Source organism: Quercus lobata, chromosome 11 (assembly GCF_001633185.2).
Source record: "Quercus lobata isolate SW786 chromosome 11, ValleyOak3.0 Primary Assembly, whole genome shotgun sequence".
In the NCBI taxonomy this organism is placed as follows: Eukaryota; Viridiplantae; Streptophyta; class Magnoliopsida; order Fagales; family Fagaceae; genus Quercus; species Quercus lobata.
Window position 1 is genome coordinate 41649672 of NC_044914.1, and position 23055 is coordinate 41672726.

Below are 23055 nucleotides of genomic sequence, written 5' to 3' on the forward strand. Positions count from 1 at the left end.
GCAAATCTCTTGGTTGTAATTTATGAGGTTAATTTTTTTTATTTATAATGAGAGACTTTTTTTTTTTTTTTTTCCTCAAAGGGTAAATTTCATAACTACTTATGATGTTTGGGCTAATATCAATTAGGTCCAAAACAATTCAAAACTAGCCATTTCAGTCCTTAAGTCCAAACGGATTATAACATTGTTAACTCACCTCTCATCCCTCTCTCTAACTCTCTCTCTCCTTCTGTTTCTCTGACTTGGAACAAGAACTTTCTCAGTAAACCAAAAAAAAAAAAAAAAAAAAAAATGCTTGAATGAAACCAACAATCACTTACTCGTTTTCATTCACCATTTTCTTTTCTGATAAAAAGAGGATTATTTGACTGAATTGGTTTAGTCGCTTGATGAAATATCTCATATTTCGTAATCCATGATTCTGGAAAGAAAGAAGTCATCTGCTCCCTATTGAGTTGTCTAGGAACAAACGTACACATGGGTGTCATTCCAGGATCAACTTGAATCAATAAAGCATCATTAGATTGAGCCATGTCTAGAACCGCCATGTCAAAAGCATGATTCTGAAGTTTATAAGCAAGCTAGTAGTGAAGAATGGCAGCAAACGTGTCTTGCACTTGAGAGGCTCCTGTAATTTGGACATGTACCTTAAGAGCATCACAGAGATGAGGGTCTTTAAGGGACATGTTAAAGTTGGGCAAAAGTGTGACAAAGATTGTTCTTGCATTTAAAGTGGTTTGAATCGTTCCTATGACTGCATTTTGATATTCCAAGAATCTGGAATCAAGAAGTGAAATTCTAGAGACTACAGGGAGTCCCTTTCTTCCATGGAAGGTTAATGCCAACCTGATTGTCCCAAAATGAAGGTGTGTATATCCTTGTTTCTGCCATGGGATTACAAATTCTCTAGGAAGAGCAAGAGTAATGAAATTTTCTGTTTCACTTGCCAGAATATTATACTGATCAAACTTGGAAACTTGGACATATTCTTTTACAGTAGAAGGTTGAGAAGGGCCTAAAAGCTTTTTTATGGATTTTTGGAAAGAAACTTGGGGTTTATCAAACACAGTATAAGGATTTACAATAGGAAAATCAGTAATAGGGATCTTACTATCTTCAGGTACATGGGAGATTTCATACAAGTAATCTAACCTATTTGCAGTGGATTTACGAAGGGAAAGATGAAAGGCAGGTTTAGTGGTATCAACAACCTCTGAGGATGAACTTGCCATGACAGTTTCTTTTAGAAAGAATTGTTTGCCAAAGACCTAACAGGACTAAGGTGCCAAATCCAGGCTTAAACGTCCACAAGGTGACTATGGAAAAGCAAGTTCTTTGAAAATTTTGAAGGCAAACTCCTTAGTGTTCTACTTGATTATCAAATCCAGTGTTCTGATGTGATTAATACAGAAGATCCACGGCTTGTGGCAATTGTAAATCACAGAACATACTAATCAGGACAATAATCAAAGTATACTAATCAAAGGAGGGAGAAACTAATCACAGGCTCTGCTAATCACAGGCTCTGATACTTTGATAAGTATCAGAGCTTGTGATTAGTTTCTCCCTCCTTTGATTAGTATACTTTGATTATTGTCCTGATTAGTATGCTCTGTGATTTACAATTACCACAAGCCATGGATCCTCTGTATTAATCACATCAGAACACTGGATTTGAAAATCAAGTAGAACACTAAGGAGTTTGCTTTCAAAATTTTCAAAGAACCTGTTTTTCCATAGTCACCTTGTGGACGTTTAAGCCTGGAGTTGGCACCTTAGTCCTGTTAGGTCTTTGGCAAACAGTTCTTTCTAAAAGAAACTGTCATGGCAAGTTCATCCTCAGAAGTTGTTGATACCACTAAACCTACCTTTGATCTTTCCCTTCGTAAATCCACTGCAAATAGGTTAGACTACTTGTATGAAATCTCCTATGTACCTAAGGATAGTAAGATCCCTATTACTGATTTTCCTATTGTAAATCCTTATACTGTGTTTGATAAACCCCAAGTTTCTTTCAAGAAATCCATAAAAAAGATTTTAGGCCATTCTCTACCTTCTACTGTAAAAGAATATGTCCAAGCTTCCAAGTTTGATCAGTATAATATTCCGGCAAGTGAAACAGAAAATTTCATTACCCTTGCCCTTCCCAGAGAATTTGTAATCCCATGGTAGAAACAAAGATATACACACCTTCATTTTGGGGCAGTCAGGTAGGAACAATCTTTGTCACACTTTTCCCCAACTTTAACATGTCCTTTAAAGACCCTCATCTCGGTGATGCTCTTAAGATACAGGTCCAAAGTATAGGAGCCTCTCAAGTGCAAGACAAATTTGCTGCCACTCTTCACTACCAGCTTGCTTATAGACTTCAGAATCATGCTTTTGACATGGCAGTTCCAGACATGGCTCAATCTAATGATGCTTTATTGATTTAAGTTGATCCTGGAATGACACCCATGTGTACGTTTGTTCCAAGACAACTCAATAGGGAGCAGATGACTTTTTTCTTTCCAGAATCATGGATTACGAAATATGAGATGCTTCATCAAGCGACTAAACCAATTCAATCAAATGAACCTCTTTTTATCAGAAAAGCAAATGGTGAAGTAGAGACAAAATTCTTGATAGCTTCTCCGAAAAAGATAGTTGTAACAATCTTTCCAACACAACTTGCTATGCTCCAACCAATCTCATATGTTGGAGAAGATGGTCTTAAGATCAAGGGATTCTGAGAATATGGGAAGTCTTGCTATGAAGGAAAATCTCCTACTGGCCACATTTGGTGGGATGTTTGTAATTGTGTTGATTGCCAAGAGGAAGAAGTCTTTGAAGCAAATCCATCCCGAAAAAAGAAAAAATCTTCTCAGCAAAAACTTAAAGAAAGGTATGAGGCAGGAGATCCAGAAGTTGACCTCCTTGGGGAACCATCTGGAAAGTTTGATTATTATGTTCTTTATCTTAGAACCAGAAATCAAACCTTTTCCTCCTTCCCTTCATGCAAAGAAAACCATGATCAACACCAAAAACCTCCATTAATCCCATATTACCAGAAAGTCCTTCCACAAATACCAAAATGTCAACCACTTCCTACTGGCCAAATACATAACCCCTCACCTTGTTACATGTTTGACCAAGGCTTACCTTCCTATTCACAAAACTTTCCTCCATTAGAAAGTTTTGATCATCCCCAGACCAACACCAAACATATCTGGAAAATCAAAAATCCTATTGGAACCAATCCAGATGGAACCAAGAAGCAAGTCTCTTCAGCAGAAGCAGCCTTAAATTGGCAAGCAGAAAATGTTGTGGCCCAAAACAAAGTTCTCTCAAAGATCCTTGATAACCAACAAAAGATGGCGGAGGCAGTTACTCATACCTTTTCCTCCTCAAATGCCCTTATTGAGGATTTGAAGAAGAAAATTAAGATGGTTGAACAAGAGTTGGCCACAATTGCTTCCACAGTCGAAGACTTGTCTGTCTCCTTTCCTCTTATTGGCCAAAAAGAAAAAGAAAGGAAACAATTTTTGCTACAACTTCAATCCATGGAAGGATCACAGAAAGAACCTACACTCACTCCTCCTATACATGTCTCATTCAAACATTTTTTTTTTCTTGTTTGTTTACTGAGAAAGTTCTTGTTCCAAGTCAAATCCCTCCCCACTCACATTTCATAACATGCTCCTAGAACGTTTCTAGAGAGAGAGAGAGAGAGAGAAATATAGACAGACAGACACTTTAAGAGAGAGACAGATGTCGTGGGCCACGTCAGCATTTCGGTGGTTAAACAAGGAGTACTTGTCCTTCGGCCGCTCATTAATCTTAAGGTGGTCGGGCATGTTCTCCTTGTACCTCACTTTGAGAAGGTGAGCCCCACGTGGTAGCATCGGCATCAGAAACTTGTTGTCGTGGAACATCGTGGACGACGTTGTTTGGAGCCTCGTCATGGCCTTCGAATCTGTCGCTTTGGTCTCCTTGCTCGGCTTTTTCTTTCTCTTCTGTGGATCCACTTTATAGCAAGCTTTTCAATACTTCATTTAAGAACTATCTCTAGTAAAAGATCTACTCAAAGATTTGACGTGGTGGTACGTGATTGGATCGCTGGAGTTAAGTTGACGATGTTGTCGATGTTGGTTGGAGCTAACTATGGCTATGGCTATGTTGTTGAGTTTTGAAGATGGGAAAGTGAGGTAGATGAGCACGTGGTCAGTCACGTGGTGACTAGGGAATGTTGTGGTGTGGGTAAGTGGTGATTCAAGCATTTTTTATTGTTGGTTTCATTCAAGCATTTTTTTTCTTGTTTGTTTATTGAGAAAGTTCTTGTTCCAAGTCAGAGAAACAGAAGGAGAGAAAGAAGTAAAGAGAGGGATGAGAGGTGATTTAACAGCGTTATAGTCCGTTTGGACTTAAAGACTGAAATGGTTAGTTTTGAATTGTTTTAGACCGTGGTTGGCATTAGCCCAAACCTCAGGGGTAGTTAATGAAATTTACCCCTTTTTTTAAGTAATGAGAAGCTTTCTTATAGATTCTAGGCGTAAATGCACTTTTAGTCCTTACATTTTGAACATTTTTCCATTTTGGTCCCTATATTTTCATTTTACCTCTTTTAGTCTCTAAAATGAAAAACGCATTCCATTATGGTCCTTACCATTATAGCATTACATTACTCACTTAACATAAATATCCTACATGGCAAACAGAATGCACTGTTGGTACAGTAAATGCTAACGTAGTTATTAAAATAATAAAAATATTTGTTATTTAATAAATGCCACATCAGCATAAAATAATAATTAAAAAATACTTTTTCATTTTTTTCTAAATTATTTTAAAATAAAATAAGATAATTAATTTTAAAAAATTTATTCCTATCATTATTTTTTTTGAAGAACATGTTCATGTCCTTTATGTTCATCCCTAGAACATGAATCACATTCTTAGATCAAAAAGAGTTAAACAAAATTACATTTTATTAAGCATTTTCTTGGCAACCAAATGCAACAAATTTTCATTTATTATAAACCCAGAAAAAAGTCACACAATCAGAATAAAAACTTCAACCCAAAACTTCCTTATCAAAAACCAGTTCCCCCAACCCTTCTAAAACGTTCTCAAAGCTTCCTCTCTCTTCCAAAACTCAAATCTTCCTCTCTCTCTCTTCCAAAACACGAAGATCTCTCTCTTCCAAAACATGTTCATGGCTGAAAGCTTTGAGCTCTACCCCCTTGCTCATCGCCATTGCCACCACCACAACTGGTTATGGTGCTTTTTTTTTTTTTTTTTTTTTTTAATCTATCTTTGGCTAACCCACTCTCTCTATATATTGATTTTTCTCAAACCCAAACCCAAACCCAAATGCCTCATACTCCTCACTTAAATCGGTGTTTTGCTCTCTCTCTAGCTCAGATCAGTGTCTTTCTCTCTCGATGGGTCTCTCTGTCTCAAATCGGTGTCTCTCCCTCTTCGATTCCCCTTTCTACTCGCCCCACCTTGTTTCCTCCCCTCTCCACAATCTCCCATAGCTTTGATTCGGGTTTAAAGAGAGGTAGTTGTGAAGCAAAAATCGGTGGTGGTGGTCGATGGTTGTGAAGCAGTGGTCGATTGGGTCCGGTGGTGGGTCGAAGGGTAGGTCGTGGGGTGGATTTGTTGATTGTTGATTGCTAGGTTTGAGATATTTTGGCGTTCTTGTTGGAGATAAGTTTGTGTTTGTGTTTGGTTGACAAGAAAGCTTTGAGCTCTACCCCCTTGCTCATCGCCATTGCCACCACCACAACTGGTTATGGTGCTTTTTTTTTTTTTAATCTATCTTTGGCTAACCCACTCTCTCTATATATTGATTTTTCTCAAACCCAAACCCAAACCCAAATGCCTCATACTCCTCACTCAAATCGGTGTTTTGCTCTCTCTCTAGCTCAAATCAGTGTCTTTCTCTCTCGATGGGTCTCTCTGTCTCAAATCGGTGTCTCTCCCTCTTCGATTCCCCTTTCTACTCGCCCCACCTTGTTTCCTTCCCTCTCCACAATCTCCCATAGCTTTGATTTGGGTTTAAAGAGAGGTAGTTGTGAAGCAAAAATCGGTGGTGGTGGTTGATGGTTGTGAAGCAGTGGTCGATTGGGTCCGATGGTGGGTCGAAGGGTAGGTCGTGGGGTGGATTTGTTGATTGTTGATTGCTAGGTTTGAGATATTTTGGCGTTCTTGTTGGAGATAAGTTTGTGTTTGTGTTTGGTTGACAAGAAAGGGTACGAAAATTCTAGAAAATCTGAGTTTGTGTTCTTATGTTTAATTTGGGCTTGTGTTTTTTAGTGTTCTTGTTGAAGATAATACCAGATCTAAATTCAAGTATTTTTTAATTTTAATTTTACTTTGTGTTGGTATGGTTGAGCTGGGTTTGTGTTGATATATGTGGATTGATTTTGTTTTGGATAATTTGGTTTATGTATATATGTGGATTGATTTTGTTTTGTACAATATTCATTTATGATTTTTTTGGATTTGATTTTCTTGTGTTCTTATGTTTGATTTTTTGGGTTTGTATGATTTTTTTTGGGTTTGTGCTCTTTTGTGTTCTTGATGAAAAGGATGGTAGATTTAAATTCACGTGTTTATTTATTTATTTATTTTGGTTAAAATTAATAAATTAATTTTTAAAATTCTAAGCCGACTTGGCGTTTATTAAATAACAAATAATTTTTTATTATTATTTTAATAGCCATATCGGCATTTACTGTGCCAACAATGCACTCTGTTTGCTATGTAGGATATTTCTATTAAGTGAATAATGGTAAGGACCAAAATGTAACACATTTTTCATTTTAGGGACTAAAAGTGGTAAAATGAAAAAGTAGGGATCAAAATGGAAAAACGTCAAAATGTAGAGACTAAAAGTGCATTTACGCATAGATTCTATAGATAAATGATATGATATGATATTTTGATTGATGATTGATGATTGATTCATAGCAGATCGGTCTTGTGGGATCAATAATAAATAAGTAATGCCTTCTTTTCTAGTTTTTTCACTTTAGATTTTAGGGCAAATTACAACTTATTTACTTTTAGTTGGGCCGAAATTTATGTTGCCTACTATGGTTTGAAATTTGACACTTTACCCATCTGAGATTTGACCGAAATTTAAGTTACCTACTTTTGGTTTGAAATCTCCTGATACAAGTATTCAGCTGAATTGTTTTTTATCTTATTTGATCTTGTATTTTTATATTTTATGTTTTTTTTGTGTTTTTAGATGAGAGAGACATAAAAGTGGAGCAAAATCACATATTTAATCATCTTTTTAACAGAAGTGGTTTACAGAACTCTAATTGAGCTAATCTCGAGTGAATAAAGTGTCAAATTTCAAATTACAGATAGATAAATTAAATTTTGGCTAAACCACGGGTGAGTAAGTTGTAATTTACCTTAGATTTTAAGCATGGGAATGTACCTTTAGCTCAAACTCATCCAATGGAAAGCACTGCTTTCTTATCTTTAACAATAATTAAGTAAAACTACTAACACACATTATTTATATGGCGGTGAGTGCCTAATAAAAGTGGCCTGACTAATTGATTCCCCATATATTTAAACAAAGTGGTGGTGTGATGTGAGCAAAACTATCAACTATGTATGTGTTTGGCATGAATTATTTTTGCCTACTTATTTTACCATTCAGCTTATTTTTGTTACTATTCATGAGTCTCACTATACTATTTCAGCTAACTTTTATCTTTATTTACAGTACTTTCAACAAAATAAGCTGATCCCAAATGGACACTTGTGCATTTGGCATTAATTAACTTTTACCTTTATCTACTATTTATGGTTCTCATTGCACTTTTTGGTACTATTCATGGATTACACTTTACTATTTCAATTAACTTTTACCTTTATCTACAATACTTTTAGCAAAAAATTTTCAGGTTCAGCTAAATAAGTTATTCCTAAATAGACATTGAGCTTATTTTCGTACTTCTTTGTAAATAGTTCGTTAAAGTTTGTGACATCTTTTAAGATTACACCATTTATCACAACTTGTCAAGTTTAAGTTTCAAATATTCCCACCGCTCTATTCGACCAAAAAAAAAAAAAAAAAACATATACCCACCGCTCACAATTAATCACACTTTCTCACAGTTCATTTAATTTGAAAGCAACTTGGGGGAAGCATTCTTTTCTTTTTCTTCTACTAATATAATAATTCTCGATTTAGTGTCTGTTTGGCTAGTTTATTTTTTGCCAACTTATTTTACTATTCAGCTTATTTTTGCTACTATTCATAGGTCCCATTGCACTTTTTAGTACTATTTATGGGTCCCACTATACTATTTCAACTAGCATTTACCTTTATCTACAGTATTTACAACAAAAAGTTTTCAAGTTCAACAAATTAAGCAAATTCCAAATAGACCCTATTATTATTCCAGAATAGATAGAAAAAAAAAAAAAAAAAATCCTTTTGAGTTACGATTGTACATTTTCATGCCTGATTCACACAAATCCCAAAATGATTGCTAAATATTGAAAAAAATATACAAAAAAAATAGTTAAATTGTAGTTATCTATTAAATTGGCAGCATCACAGTTTACAACAGTTTTAAGTAATTTTTTACTTAAATCTCAATGTGAGATATATTGTTTACATTAGGTTTTCCATTGAACCCAATGGACCATTGGTATATTGAAATCTTATTTCTTTTTCTTTCTTTCTTTTTTTGATGAACTGAAAAATTTTAGTCACAAACAAAGAGAATTACATGGGAGGTCTGCCCTTCTCCACCCTGATTATAGATTCAAAACAAGGAGGGCTATAGCCCAAATCAAAAGAGCCAAATACATTGTTCAATAATGATCCTTTGCCTCGACCAAGGCATGCGTCATGCCATTTGCCCCTCTAGGAATCCAATTAAATGAAAGGGGCTTGAGAGAGTACAGATGAAATATGACAACAGATGCCCCTAATTCTCTAGGGATTATCTTAGCTAGAGGACATAGATGAAAAATTCACTAATACCCTAAACTCCCTTTCTAATAATGTCTTCAAAGAATCATCTTGAAGACGTAACAACCTCTAGATATTCTATACACGAGAGATGATAGGGGAAATTTTTTTTTTTCACAACTTATTTTACAATTTGCTATGGTGTTATGAGTGGTGCAACATCAATGGCCTACTACAAACATCTCTTTTATTGTGCATTGTGATGTTAGTAATCACAACAAGGAACTTTAGTAGTTTTGAAAATTGTTATGTCATGTCTTAAACTAATTGATTTAGAAATTCAAACATGCTAGCCACAACCAACTGGGTGGCTTGATGCATTGAGGGGCCTAAGGTGAAAAATGAATTGATGCCTTTTATATATTTAAAAATGACTTTTAAAAAAATAATCTAAATATTGTTTAAACTCTATTCTCTTGTTTGATGCAAAATTACTAATTAATATGAACCACCTAGAAAATTTTTTTTTGAGAATATCTATAGACGCACAAAATTTGACAAAAATTTTCACACCTGTTGATGTGGCAGATTAATAATAGTAAGTAAAAAATTGACATTAGTAATGGACCTAAATGAGAATTAGTAAAAATTTGCCAACTCAATTGTTGTGAAAAATCTTGTGAAATTTTTTGTATATTGCTCTTTTTTTTAGAAGTGTTAAATTCATACATTTTCACAACAAATTCTAGGTGTTAAGTTGTTACTAATTCTAATTTGAACCCACCATTGAAATTATTTTTTAACCACCAATAATAGCCAGTAATATCCTACTACTTAGAATTTATTATGAAAGTATTGTGAAAAATATTGTGAACGTATAATTTCTTTTTCATAAAAAAATACTATTTTATTCATTGGCTAATATTTGGGCTTAATTAATAATATTAAAATGAAAGAAATAGTTCTATTGGTTAAAATTAGGAGGCCTTTTTTTAACCTGGGGCCTTAGGCGATTGCCTCTCTTGCTTATATGTTAGAGCCGGTTGTGCCAACTGATTACACATACTGCATGGCCTCTTCACGTTTGAGGTCTAACACTGTGATAAGGACATCCTCTATAACTTAGTTAAAATCCAAAAAGGACATGATTACATCACTTCTATAGCCAATATCAATAAAAATTCCGTATGGCATATAATGATTGTGAAATACCCAAGCTTATGACAAAGGATTTCCATGGTAAAAACAACATTCTTCAATATAAGAAAACTACCTTGTCTAGATTAGAAGCACCACAGTTACACCAATTGTTAAGGGACCCTCTAGTAGATAGTGTTCTTCTAAAGAGCGTGAACATTTTATTTGGGGTGTTTTACCCATGTCAGACACGAGACATGTCTGAGACACTTTTCCACCTGTGTCCCACTTGTGTCCCTTTTTTTAAAATTTTTAAAAAGAATTGCAAGACACAGGAAGACACTGATCTTTTTTCTTTTTCTTTTTTTTAATATTGAACATTTATATAGTTATTTTTTCTTTATTTTTTTAGATCTTATTCTTGGTTTGTTATTCTAATTTCTAAACATCATATATTAATCATAAATTCATTTTATTATCCTTTATTACTTTTAAATTGATATATGTTTAACATTATATAAAAAAATGTTTAACAATATTTAAAAATATATTTAATAATTAATTAATATATGTATCCCAGCAGGACCGTACCGTACGAGTCCTAATTTTTCAAAAATTACATATTACCGTGTCCTATGCTTGAATCCCTGCATGCTTTATAGGTTTTCTTTCTCAACAAAGTCCCCGTGCTATTGCATATTCATATTTGAAAATTTCACACTCCCTCTGGTAGAAAGGGAGAGAGGGGATTCCACTGTCCTCTACAATCTCTTGTAGGTGCGAGGTGTTGCTTGGTTTCCACCCACCAATCACCAACATTAGATCTAGCTTTTCCTCTACCGGCTTATGCATTGCATCTTGACAAGCCTGATCACAACGAAGCAAATTACTAAATTAGTTTAAGTCCACCTGAAAATATCAGAAAGCCTCAACATAAACATATTGAGTGGCATTGTCTCAAGGCAGATTAGCTTTTGGCTCAACTGCACAACGGCATATAAGTGGGTAAATTACTAAATTAGTCTGGACACCTAACACTGAAGTAAATTACTAAATATATTGAGTAACAATTGACTGAAGGCAACTTTGCTTTCTGGCTAAGCAGAAAAGATCAGAAAACCTACTAAATAAAAGTTTGACTTACTTCCTATGATTACTGCACATTAGTTTGTAAGCAGGGTAAGGTTTGAAACTTTGAATGCGATCTAATAGTGTTTTAAAACTTAACAGTAAGTAGTCTCTTTTTAAGTAAAATGAAATAAATAAATAGATGAGTTTGGATTCGTTATATATATGTGGAATTAATTTAAGATTAGGTTGCAAAAATTTAATAGAAATTGGAACGAACTTGAGATTTATATTTTTTAATGAATTATGATTTAGAAACTAGAATAAGTACTTTCAACCCAAACTTGTCTTTTTCCATTCTCAAGTAAGTACACCAAAATGGATAGAATAAACCCAAGTGGACCAAAATGAACCAAAGTGGACTGAATCAACCCAAGTAAACCAAAATGAACCGAATAGACCAAAATAAATGATTGCATCACTTTTATATATTTATATTCCTAAAAGTCAGGGAAACACACCCTTAATGAACATTTTGCCATAAATAATACACATGTCAAGTGGTAATTGAATTAATTTTTGCAAGTACTATTGGATAAGTGATGAAATTGATTCATACATTAAAAAATGTGTAAGTTGTATCAAAATGATTGGTAAGATGAACTCATTCCTAGATTCTATCCTAGATTCTACATAGGGGTGTCCAAACCCGATCCACACCCATTGGACGACCAACCCGCCCAATCCCCACCCTATTTGAGCTCGAATCGATGCTCTCGTCGGTCAATTTCAGGTTTTCGTGCCCAAGACCCAATGCCGACAGAAGTGGCGAATTTTCTTCTCCAAAACCCGAGCCACCCGACTCGACGGATGTTATATACAAATCCGGCCAACTCTAGCAAGATCAAGCTCAAATCCAAGGAGATCTAGCGAGATCTCGACCATATTTGGTGAGATTTGGCCAGATTCGGCCAAATCCCAACAAATTTAAGCGATTTTGGTGCAAATTTCGTGATTTCGAAGCAAATCTGGTGAGTTTTTGCATATTCTGGTGATGGTTTTGCAGATTTTGACGCTTTTTTTTTTTGCAAATTTCGGTGAACTAACCTGAGCACCACTTGAACCCAAAACCGATTAGACCGATTGACACCAGTGGTCGGTTTTGAGTCCCTCTTCCTTCCACCCAATGCCGGCAGGTTGGGTTCGGGTTGGGTCAAAAATTGACTCGGCTCGACCCGTGGACAGCCCTAATTTTGCATGTGAAAGTGCACTAACATCCCCAGAAAAATTAGAAGAACATCGCTTTCCAACACATGGGGCAAAAATTATATAGGCCAAAGAAATTAATTCAGGACACCATTATTGACTGATTTTCAAGGGTTTTGGCTATTTTCAACTACTTCTCTGTACTAAGATTCTCTCTCTCTCTCTCTATAGAGATGTTTCCCATGGACAGCTGTATCTCGACTAGAACTATCAATTGAACTAGTTTTCGTACATTTTTTTTTAAAAAAAGTTTAAATGATCTGAAAGCAACTTGGACATATTGTTTACACCAAGTGAAAGTAGGTAAATTGATCATAAGTTTTGAGTAGACCAATAAGCATACTTCATTGTCAAAACAGATGACAAATTCACCAATGCCCTGCTCTCCCTTTCCAGTAAACGTCTTCACAGAATCAACTTGAAATCATAACCACCCCTAGATATTATGTATATACAAGTAATGCTAGAGGCACAATTTTTTTTTTTGGCAACTTATTTCTCAAGTTGCTTAGGTGAGTATTACAAAATCATTTTTACATGGCTCACTAGTGACTGACATCATGTTTATTGTGCACCAATTACAACATACCACTTCGGTAGTTTTTGAAAATTTTTGGGTCACTAAACATATTAATTAAGAAATTCAAAACATGATAGCCATAATAACCATAACCTTTCAATACAAAATAAAAATTCAGAGGTACATTGGGACTGCATAACATAGATTCGTCAATTATGCTCCTATTTAGTTGTATGTTTACACTGATACTCTGGCAAATGTATACATCAGAAGCTAAACTTATTACACAAGTTGCAAGGCCTCTTCATGTTTGATGTCGAACACTTTGATAAGGGCATCCTCAACAACCTAGTTGAAATCCAAAAGGACATTATTATATCACTTCCACAGCCAATATCATTAAAAATTCAGCATGGCATATAATGGCTGGGAGTTACCCTAGCTCATGACAAAGGATTGCCATGGTAAAAACAACATTCTTCAACTGTAATAAAATTACCTTATCTGGAGTAGAGGTACTAGATGTTACACCAATTGTTATGGGACCCTCAAGTAGAAAGTTTCCTTTCTCAACCGACTCCCCGTGCTATTGCAAAGTCACATTGAAACAATTCAAAGACAATTATTTAGAGAAAAGGAGAGGGGGGGGGGGGGTGGGGAGAGAGAGAAAGAAAATGGGAAAAAGATTTGAAATTTAATATCAATTGAAACATTGGAACTCTATGCATTCATACTCACATTCAGCTTATATGCAATTTTGTTGCCAGGAACTATTCTCTTCTCACTGTCAATCCAGTATGAGGGGATTCCACGTTCTGCTGCAATCTCTTGTAGGTGCGAGGTGTTGCTTGAGTTCCACCCACCAATCACCAACATTAGATCTAACTTTTCCTCTACCAGCTTGTACATTGCATCTTGGCGCTCCTGACAATGAAACAAATTACTAAATTAGTTGAGGTCCACCTGAAAAATCAGAAAGCCTGGACATAAACATATTGAGTGGCAGCTGTCTCAAGGCAGATTAGCTTTCGGCTAAACAAATAGAAATTTCTTGGTTGTTTTCTCGGGAACCAAACGGAGGACAAAATTAGAAATTTAGCCCAATTTGATATGAACTTTAGACTGAGAGAGTGAGGCTCACTGGTGAATTCGCGGTTCATGAGCTCGAGAGTCTCTTCCTTGTGAGTCACAAGTTGTGACCGAACCCTTTCCGATTATAGTTCTTCCTGAACCAAAAAAATCTGATCCCAACCACAAATTTGAAATTGAAACAAAACAAATAAATAAAAGAATCAGTTCTTGAATTATTATTTTTTTCTTCTTCTTCATCTTTCTTTGTTCTATGGATAAGAAAAAGGTAAGATTAAGTGTGATCATCATATTATCAACGGTGGTGATTGGTCGTAGCGGTAGCGCAATAAGCGCATCAACGGCGGTGATGATAGCTGCGTACGAACTCAAAAACGCTTCGAATTGGTGGGACCAAATCGACGAATCTCCTCTCTGGCAGGATCCTTTTTATCACATCCTCGCTGCTCTCTTCGGCATCGTCTACTTCGTAGCTCTGGTACCTTTTTTTTTTTTTAATTATAAATTTCGCCGCTTAGGTTTTCATTATTTATTTAAGAAGAATATTTAATTTTCAATTGGAATTTGGTAATTACGTAAAATTTATTATTATTATTATTATTATTATTATGTGGTTTAAGGTTCAATTAATTCGGATACAATTGAGAGTACCAGAATATGGATGGACCACGCAGTGGGTTTTCCACTTTCTCAATTTCGTTGTCAATGGAGGTTTGTATCTCATTATTAATCTCCTTTTATTATAATGGATTTGGTCATGGTGCTCTAATGCTCACAACTTTCATCAGTTTTTTTCTTTTCTATCTCATTCACAGGTAAAACATCTTTTTACTTGATAGAGGTTTGCTGTAGCCTGTATATGTTTCGAAACTTGTAATTATATACCTGAATTTATGAGTTCTCAAAAAAAAAAAAAAATTATATATATATATATATATATATATATACACACACCTGAATTATGATCAATATTCATAATAATGTTATATTTGGTCATTCTGATCTAGCTATGGTTATAATTTACGTTCGAACACCTATTAAATAATCATTAATTTTGCTTTTACATTTAAAAAATGACTTCTTTAGTAAAAGCAAATTTCCTGCATCATTACTTTTACATTGGACTAAAGATGTGTTAAATTGCTCATTTTCTTTTCAATTAATAATTTCATTTTGGATTGATAATGCAATTGTTGAAACCATGATTCCAATTTAATACATACTCATCTGTTCGATCCACTATTTTCTTTCTTGAACAACTAAAAGATTTGGGCCTTACAAGATGGAACTACAGTTATCATTGGAGGAAAAATTAATCGAACAAAGGCTGAATTTCCAGGGGAGATGAACAGCTTGCTTGATCGGGTTCCAGAAATAGTTGAATCATCTCGTTCCAAGGAACCTGATAAAGTTAGTGGGATGATAGATGCAATTTTAAACTTTGAAGTAAAGCAGAGAGTTGGCTTGAATACAATTACAATCTGACGTCCAGCTCACAAATTAAGGGCACCACTCCATCCCAATTGAACTCAACTTTTGGCACAGAAGTTGCATTCATTTTTCTAAATATATAGTTGCAGGCCTTTTTCAGCTCATATTGCAGATTCCAAGGCGAGGTTTTGAGACACAAGTTTTAGATAGTCTTTTTCTGCTGAATCGCATATCCTCCAACTATTTCACTTACCATACATGCATGATGTAAATTTCAGACTGAAAAAAATGTCATAAACACAATATCATTCTTTATTGCCTCTAGGTCTACATTGCTTTATTTTTTGTGATTGAAGGGATGTTGTTTGATAATTCAGACTCTTAAAAAACCGAGATTTTATCACTGCCCTATTTTTATCAATAACTTCTGTCTTTGATTGCCAGATGGTTGATAAATTTCTTTCCTCATTTGAAGTACTTATATTATTGAAGTCAAACGTATAATTTTTAGTATTTGATAATTAAGTATTTTTCAATGGATGTTGTGACAAGCTTGTACTTGAGTAGTAATGGGTGCTAACTAGCTAAAGTTTGATAATTGCAGAGAAGTTGTGGACTAAACGTAGACGTGTACAAGCCCATTGTATGATCTAGTCAAGCCCGAAGTATGCTATATTATCCTTATTCAGGTTCATTCATATATTAAAAAACCTAATCCATTTTTTTAGTGCAAGTAATTTGTCTATCAAACCAAATCACATTAATTACATGTATTTCTCTTGAATTTTTAATCCTCTTTCTATATTTTTTTTCCATTTACTTTAACAATTAAAAATCAATTAACAATTAACTGTAATATGCAAATCCACACAAAAGGATAATTGAAAATAATAACTTTAGGCATAAGCAAATTTCCAGTTCTGGAGCCAAAACTGAGATGAGAAGTAGCCCTAGTAAATGATAATGTGGAACAACTCAGGATTGTGCAATGCTTGAGAAGTTAACAATAAAGTCATCAATAAAGTTCTGTGATTACATACCTATTATATTTCAGCATGCTTGTGAAACATGCCCTAACATCCTCAGGAAAAAAAAATTAAAGTACCTTCACTTTCCATCATATGGTAAGTGGGGCAAATTACACAGAGCCAAGAACTAAAAGTCGGGAATTTCAACAACTTTGTTGTACTAGAATTATGATTTTTCTCCTGTCTGTGCGTGTTAAGATGTTCCTCATTGACATATCAAGTGAGCTAGCTTTTTGCACTTCTTTATGAAAGTTCTAATTCCATTCTTTTTTTGTCTCCTAATCAATGTAATTAACTACTTGGTTCATAAATTATTTAGCCAGGAGCAGATAGAAACAAGCCTTGTGAGTTGCAATTGAAAATTTTCATGCTTGATTCACACTTCTGCAACGGGTGTTACACAATGATATACATAGTAACATAAGAAAAAAGATTGTTAAGCAGTGAAAAAAAAAAATGACTAAGAAAATAGTGCAATAATAGACATCCATAAAAATAGCATTATGGCAGAGTAACTTGATTGATTCCACCAGTTGACTAATAATTACTAGTTTTTTAACATGACAAATTCGTTGACGCATTGCATTCCCTTTTAAAGATATCTTTGAAGAATCATCTTGAAGACAACTAACATCCATAATTCAGAACCAATGTCTATCACTTGGATTCAACTTTCCTTTCCAACTTCTTGTAAAAAATAAAAATAAAAATAAAAAAAGCTTAAGAAATTAATATAACATAATTGAATTCAGACACAAACTAATTAAGCTTTTCAATTTGGTAGTGTCCCAATCTCAAGATTATACCTTCCCCCAAACCAAAACGGATTTATCACCATAGGTCCATAAACAAAAAACAAATACAAAAACAAAACAGTAAAGGCTTAAGTTACCAGCTAGGATAATCAGGGAAGAGAGGAGCATTGATCCCTCAGGCCAAAGAATAGCACAACAGATCAACTACTTTTCTCAATTAGTTGTTGGGAATGGGTCCAGACTCCAGAGGTGGATAGACTTGGAGCTTACATCCATCCCTCATCTGCAACTGTTGAAGCATGTCTGCCAATTTTGGATCCGGATGTAAAACTTCCACATCCCTCAAGGCACTCGAGCACCGTGGTTCGTCCAGGGGAATCACAAAAAAATTGCAACGCTCAATGACCAAACGTTGAAGCCTTGGCATTGCACCTTTCTTCATGTTCCATATCATATCAGTTACCTTTACCATTTTGAAGACTTCGAGTTGACAAAAACTACTTTCATTGCAGTCGAGGTAGAAATTGGCACATCCAACTACTTTGAGTATTCGAAGGTTGGTAAGGCTACCCAACACTGTCCAGATAGATACAGAAACAACCAGCACATCCAGCAAGGTTATCTTTGTTAGGATCAGCTGGAGTGAGCTTGGATTTGAAAGATTTAAATATTTACAAATCTTCAATGTCTGTAGATGACGCAAGGGATGGATGCTTGACAAAAGCCCTGACTTTACCTCTCTTGAAGAATACAATCCTAATTTTCTTAAATTAGGAAATCTGGCCTTCGCCAAGAGACTCTCAGTGTTGTGATTTAAAGCTATACCAGTAAGGACTTGAAGATTGGGTAAAGCCGCTTCATTGTCGGTTATAGGTAGAGATGTTGGCCCATCCAAGTAAAAATGTCTTAATTTTTGTAACTTCCATATCCCCTTGGGCAAGCATTCAATTTTCGAATTTCTCATATCCAACGTCTCAAGATTCCAAAGGTTGCATATGGAATCTGCTGGAATGACATGACGTGCACCAGATGAAATGCTCAAGTACCTCAAAAGATCAAGGTTTTCAATCTCTTTAGGGATTAAGCAACAAATGTCCATATTACTGAGCTCTACAACCCGAACCAACTTGTTATTTTCACAAAGCCATTTCAAGTCATAGCCTTTGTCAAGAGGACTCTCAACCCCGACAACCCCTCCAAAGCCTATTACAGAACGATTATTTGAAGGCTCACATGGGTTGGAAGAAACGTATGGGTGGTTGGCAAAGTGGATGGAAATTCTTCTGCGTTTGCTCATGGGTGAGAGGTTAACATCTGAACGAACCTCAAGAAACTTCTCTTCAGCACTTTCGGATATACAGAGGTCTCGTAAAAGATCATGGATACGACATGTTTTGAATCCTCCATCTAGCCTTCTTTTTGCTACTTGAATCAAGCTCCGATCAATAAGTTCCTCCAAGTAGTCTTCAGCAACATCCTTAATATTTCTATTCCCAATTTGCCGTATGAATCCCTCGGCTATCCAAAGTCGGATTAGTTGCCTCACTGGTATCTCAAAGTCTTCTGGATAGATACCAAAATATAGAAAGCATGGTTTCAACCGTCGGGGTAAGTGGTTATAGCTTAGAGCTAATATGTCTATGCAACTTGTTCTATCCTCAGTCAGATATGAATTGACATGGCCAATATATTTCGACCATGTTCGATGTGTTTTCTCCTTATTCGCCAAAAGACCCCCCAATACCACAATTGCAAGAGGTAAACCATGGCAACTTTTCACAATTTTTCTCCCTAGAGTATCAAGTTCTGGAGGACATATAGCTACCCGGAACACCTTCTTTGAGAAGAGTTCCCAACTTTTATCTTCATTAAGAAATGGGAGTTCATAAGGGGGAATAGGATTACTACTATTAAGACTACTTAAATGTACTGCTACTTCTTTTATTCGGCTAGTGGTCAATATTCTACATCCATTCGAGTTATTAGGAAAGCTAGAACTTACCTCATTCCATACCTCAGTATTCCAGATGTCATCCATGACAAGTATGTATCTCTTCTCTTTCAAGACTTCAAACAGCTCACTTTTCAATTCATCCTCAGTCATATCTTTCAATTTTACTCCATTCTTGCTGTAAAAATCATGCACGAAACTTGACAAAGATTTTTTCAAATCCTCTGTTTCTTTTTTTTTTTTTATCGGTATAATCATCTTCCACTTTTATGCTTTTCCAGAACTTAGACCATGCCTTTGTGAATTCTTCATCATTCATTTCCTTGATGAGTTTCAAGTCCAGAATTTCTGTCCCTATCAATTTTTCCTCATTCAAGCTATACATAGCTTCCAACCCATGGAGTAATTCCTCTTTCAATTCAGCTCTGAACATCACTTTTGGCGGTGGTGTCAGTCCCTTCAACATTTCAAGCAACAGCTCTCTGATTTTATATTCTTCAGAGACATACACCCACGCACGGAAATCAAAGTAATTCTTGACATCGTTGTTATTGTAGATCTTCCTAGCAAGAGTGGTCTTACCTAAGCCACCCATGCCAATGATTGAAACAACGTTAAGTTGCGAACTCCCTTCAATAAGTTGGTTCACCAATTCCTGTGCGTCATGATCAAAGCCCACCACATGATCTTCCTCAACATCTCTCCTGCGCCTGTGCAGTATCTCCTCCGCTTCGGCATCTCCTCCAGATGATTCAGCTATTTCTATGCCATACTTGTTCTTATTCTCGTAAATTTCCTTGATGACATTCTTGATTCTCTCTATCTCTTTTGCAACCTCGTGAAGTGCGCTTGCTCGGTCAAAGTAATGGATTGCCTTCTTCATCTTGCTTCTTTTCCTGCGCTTTGTCTCTGTCATGACGTATGTATCAATAACATCCTCAGCGTCATAGGCTACGTCCCTAATTTGGCTGACTACCTCCTTCACCAACTTGTCGTGTCGTTTCCCTTCACTATTTAGGAGGAAGAGGTTGATCAGAGACAGCTCGTTCTTGAGTATCCTGACTTGATCCTCCACTCCACCTAGTAATTTTGATTCTTGAATGAACAACTGAGTCAGGTTCTCCAACAGGAAACTCAATACACTGTCTGCCATGTCTGTTTATTTTCCCTTCCTTGTGGCTAGAAGTAGAACACTAAAACTTGTACAACAATTACAGATTTTCTTTTAAGTGGGGACGGGGGAGAGAGTTTTTTTTTTTTGGCTGAAGGGGGTGAGAGATTGTTAGGACGGGAAAGTCTATGGATGATGGAAAGGTTTTCCTTCTCTAAAGTCTGAAGACAGTTTGAAGAGTTTATTAGGCAAAAATTCTCAGCATGAAGTGAAATTTGTGAAGAGCGAGCATTATGTCAATTGCAATTCCAAGGTCTTTGAGGAAAAAAAAAAGAAAAAAAAAGAAAAAAGAAAAAGAAGAAGAAGTATTATCCTATGTCCTCTCTGCCCTCTCTCTCATAGGTCGGCTATCTTTTACTTTCATTTTTAAAAAGAACAAAAGTCAGTGCACAGTTGTTGACCGATTTTCATCTCCATCGTATAGTAAGTGGAGCTATATATTTTAATGTTATGAATATTGATACCAACTTATTTTGGCATATCGTATTAGAATGTTTTGGGATGTTTAAAATACATATTATACGACATCAAATTATGTAGAGTAAATTACTAAATGTCCAATAATACAAATTATTTAGTCTTAAGTCTTAACATTAATAAAACATCACACGATAAGAAAATTTATAATAAGTCATTACTCACACAATGGTAATTAATAAAATAATATTTTACTAATTGCTAATATAAAGCCAAGTGATATAAATTAATGAAATGGATATAGTGATTTTTAAAAAATAATAATAATGAAAGGGATTAGATTGGTTAATTTTTTAAAAGTTTCAAATTTGAGTTTTTTTTTTGGTAGATAAATGAATATGTTGGGAATTTGGGATTAGATGGGTTAACCACAAAGCTTCTAGCAAGTTGCACTCCCACCTACTACCCACGTGCATTGACTCCTAATATCACACTTCAAAGCCTTTTATCATTTTCAAGAAAAACAAAGTTTGTCTGACAAACTCTACAAACTTCTCATATATTTCTATATTAAGTGTGAATTTTGAAAATTTAATCGTTAGATTGCATGTTCTTATTATATTCTTCATGCATATAAAATTTCAAGAAGATCAAAGATCAATTGCTATCTTATCCAACAAAAGTTAAAATTTCAAATTTTTATAATATAAAATTGTGTATAAAAATAAGTTTATTAATCGAATAGTAAATAATATCTAATTTGAATGAAATTTGATATGCATGTTAAGAATATAAGGAATATGAAATTCAGCTGTTAGATTTTCAAAATTCACAAAAAAAAAAAAAAAAAGATATATGAGAAGTTTGAAAATTTTCTCTCCAAACTAGTTTGGAAAGAAACTTTGTTCTATCAAGAATCAAGAGTCATCTCTACTCCCACCTACTATTATGTATTATCTCTTATCTCTTTGGAACTTGAGATTGGATTTTTTTTTCTTTCTTCTTCTTCGTCATCAACTCATTGTCTTCTTCTCCCTCTCTAATTTTTTTTTTTTTTTTTTTTTAAACAATTCATTTGGTGCACACACATTTTCTCTCTCTTGTATATTGACTTTTTTTTTGGGGGGGGGGGGCGGTGGATGCGCCCTTACTAGAACTATCAGCTGAGCTAGTTTTCATCCTACTTGTGAAAGTTCACATTGCACTTATTAATAAATAATTAAAAAAAAAATTTTAATGGAAGGTTTGGTTGGAGGAATAGAAAGGTGGAAGGATAAAAAATAGAGATAGAATAGAAAAGTGAGAAGATAAAAAAAATAAAAAATAAAAAAATTTGCCTCATGGTGTTTAGTTTTGGGTGGAAAAGTTGAGGGATAGAAAATGTAGTTTATATAAATTTACTTTTATGTTCCTACTAGATTAAAAAAAAGAACAAATTATAAAATAAAATAATTAAAAAAAAAAAACAAAGAAGGGATTAACCAAAAAAAAAAATGAAAAAAAAGGAATGAACACGACCAAAAAAAAAAAAAAAAAACCAATGAAGGAAATTAAATATTAAAAAAAATGTAGCAGTCGAACAGAAAAAGACAAACTAAAAAAAAACAAAAAAAAAAACAAAAAAACAAAAACAAAAACAAAACAAAGAAGAAACCAAGCAAAACCTAGTTTGCTTGTCAAAAAGAAGTAAAGCCCAGTTTACATTGAGCAACAACACAGCTGCACATAGGTGCTTTAGTCCATAACATGGCAAATGGTCTAGTCATGTTGGGTTCAAGTCGAGTTAATTAGGTTGCGGTCTAAACTGGCTAGGTTAAAATACCGGCCATTTTAAACGGGTTGAAAACATGTTGAGTCAATTGGGTTGCGGGTCAGACAGGTCCGAGCCAACTTGTATTTTCACATGAAAAAAAAATATTTAACTTAAAAAAAAAATGTCAAATTTTTAGAATGAATGAATCAAATCCATCAAAGAAACGAATTGTACATAATACCTTTTCTTTCTTTGTTTCGTTAAGTGGGCACCTACTATTATTAGACTATTTGTGTTATTAGTATACATGTAAAAGGAAAAAAAACAAAAAACCAAAAAACCAAAAAACAAAAAACATAAAACTTTCCATATCTTTCCAATTCTGATAGTTTTGTGCATAACTAAAATTCTTTACACTCATAATAACAAAATCTTCCATGTTAATAACTCACAGGCATCATGCTTATAATTACAAATTTACAACTTGAGAGAGAGATAGATTTTAAGGAGCACAAAAAGTATATATTAAGTTTACAC

General features: G+C 34.7%; 2 protein-coding genes across 2 annotated transcripts; both read right to left on the reverse strand.

Moving 5' to 3' along the window:
• Positions 1 to 13190: 13190 nt before the first annotated feature.
• Positions 13191 to 13865, reverse strand: LOC115967805 (4-hydroxy-3-methylbut-2-enyl diphosphate reductase, chloroplastic-like). The gene is made up of 3 exons (XM_031086957.1): positions 13662 to 13865; positions 13423 to 13509; positions 13191 to 13271 (listed from the first exon to the last, which is right to left on the reverse strand). The coding sequence occupies exons 1-3, from the start codon at positions 13830 to 13832 to the stop codon at positions 13206 to 13208; spliced, it is 324 nt and encodes a 107-aa protein (XP_030942817.1). The 5' UTR covers positions 13833 to 13865; the 3' UTR covers positions 13191 to 13205.
• Positions 13866 to 17443: 3578 nt separating this feature from the next.
• LOC115966889 (disease resistance protein RPP13-like) lies at positions 17444 to 20354 on the reverse strand. Its single transcript, XM_031086030.1, has 2 exons — positions 19614 to 20354; positions 17444 to 19351 (listed from the first exon to the last, which is right to left on the reverse strand). The coding sequence occupies exons 1-2, from the start codon at positions 20328 to 20330 to the stop codon at positions 17444 to 17446; spliced, it is 2625 nt and encodes an 874-aa protein (XP_030941890.1). The 5' UTR covers positions 20331 to 20354.
• Between the last annotated feature and the right edge of the window lie 2701 nt (positions 20355 to 23055).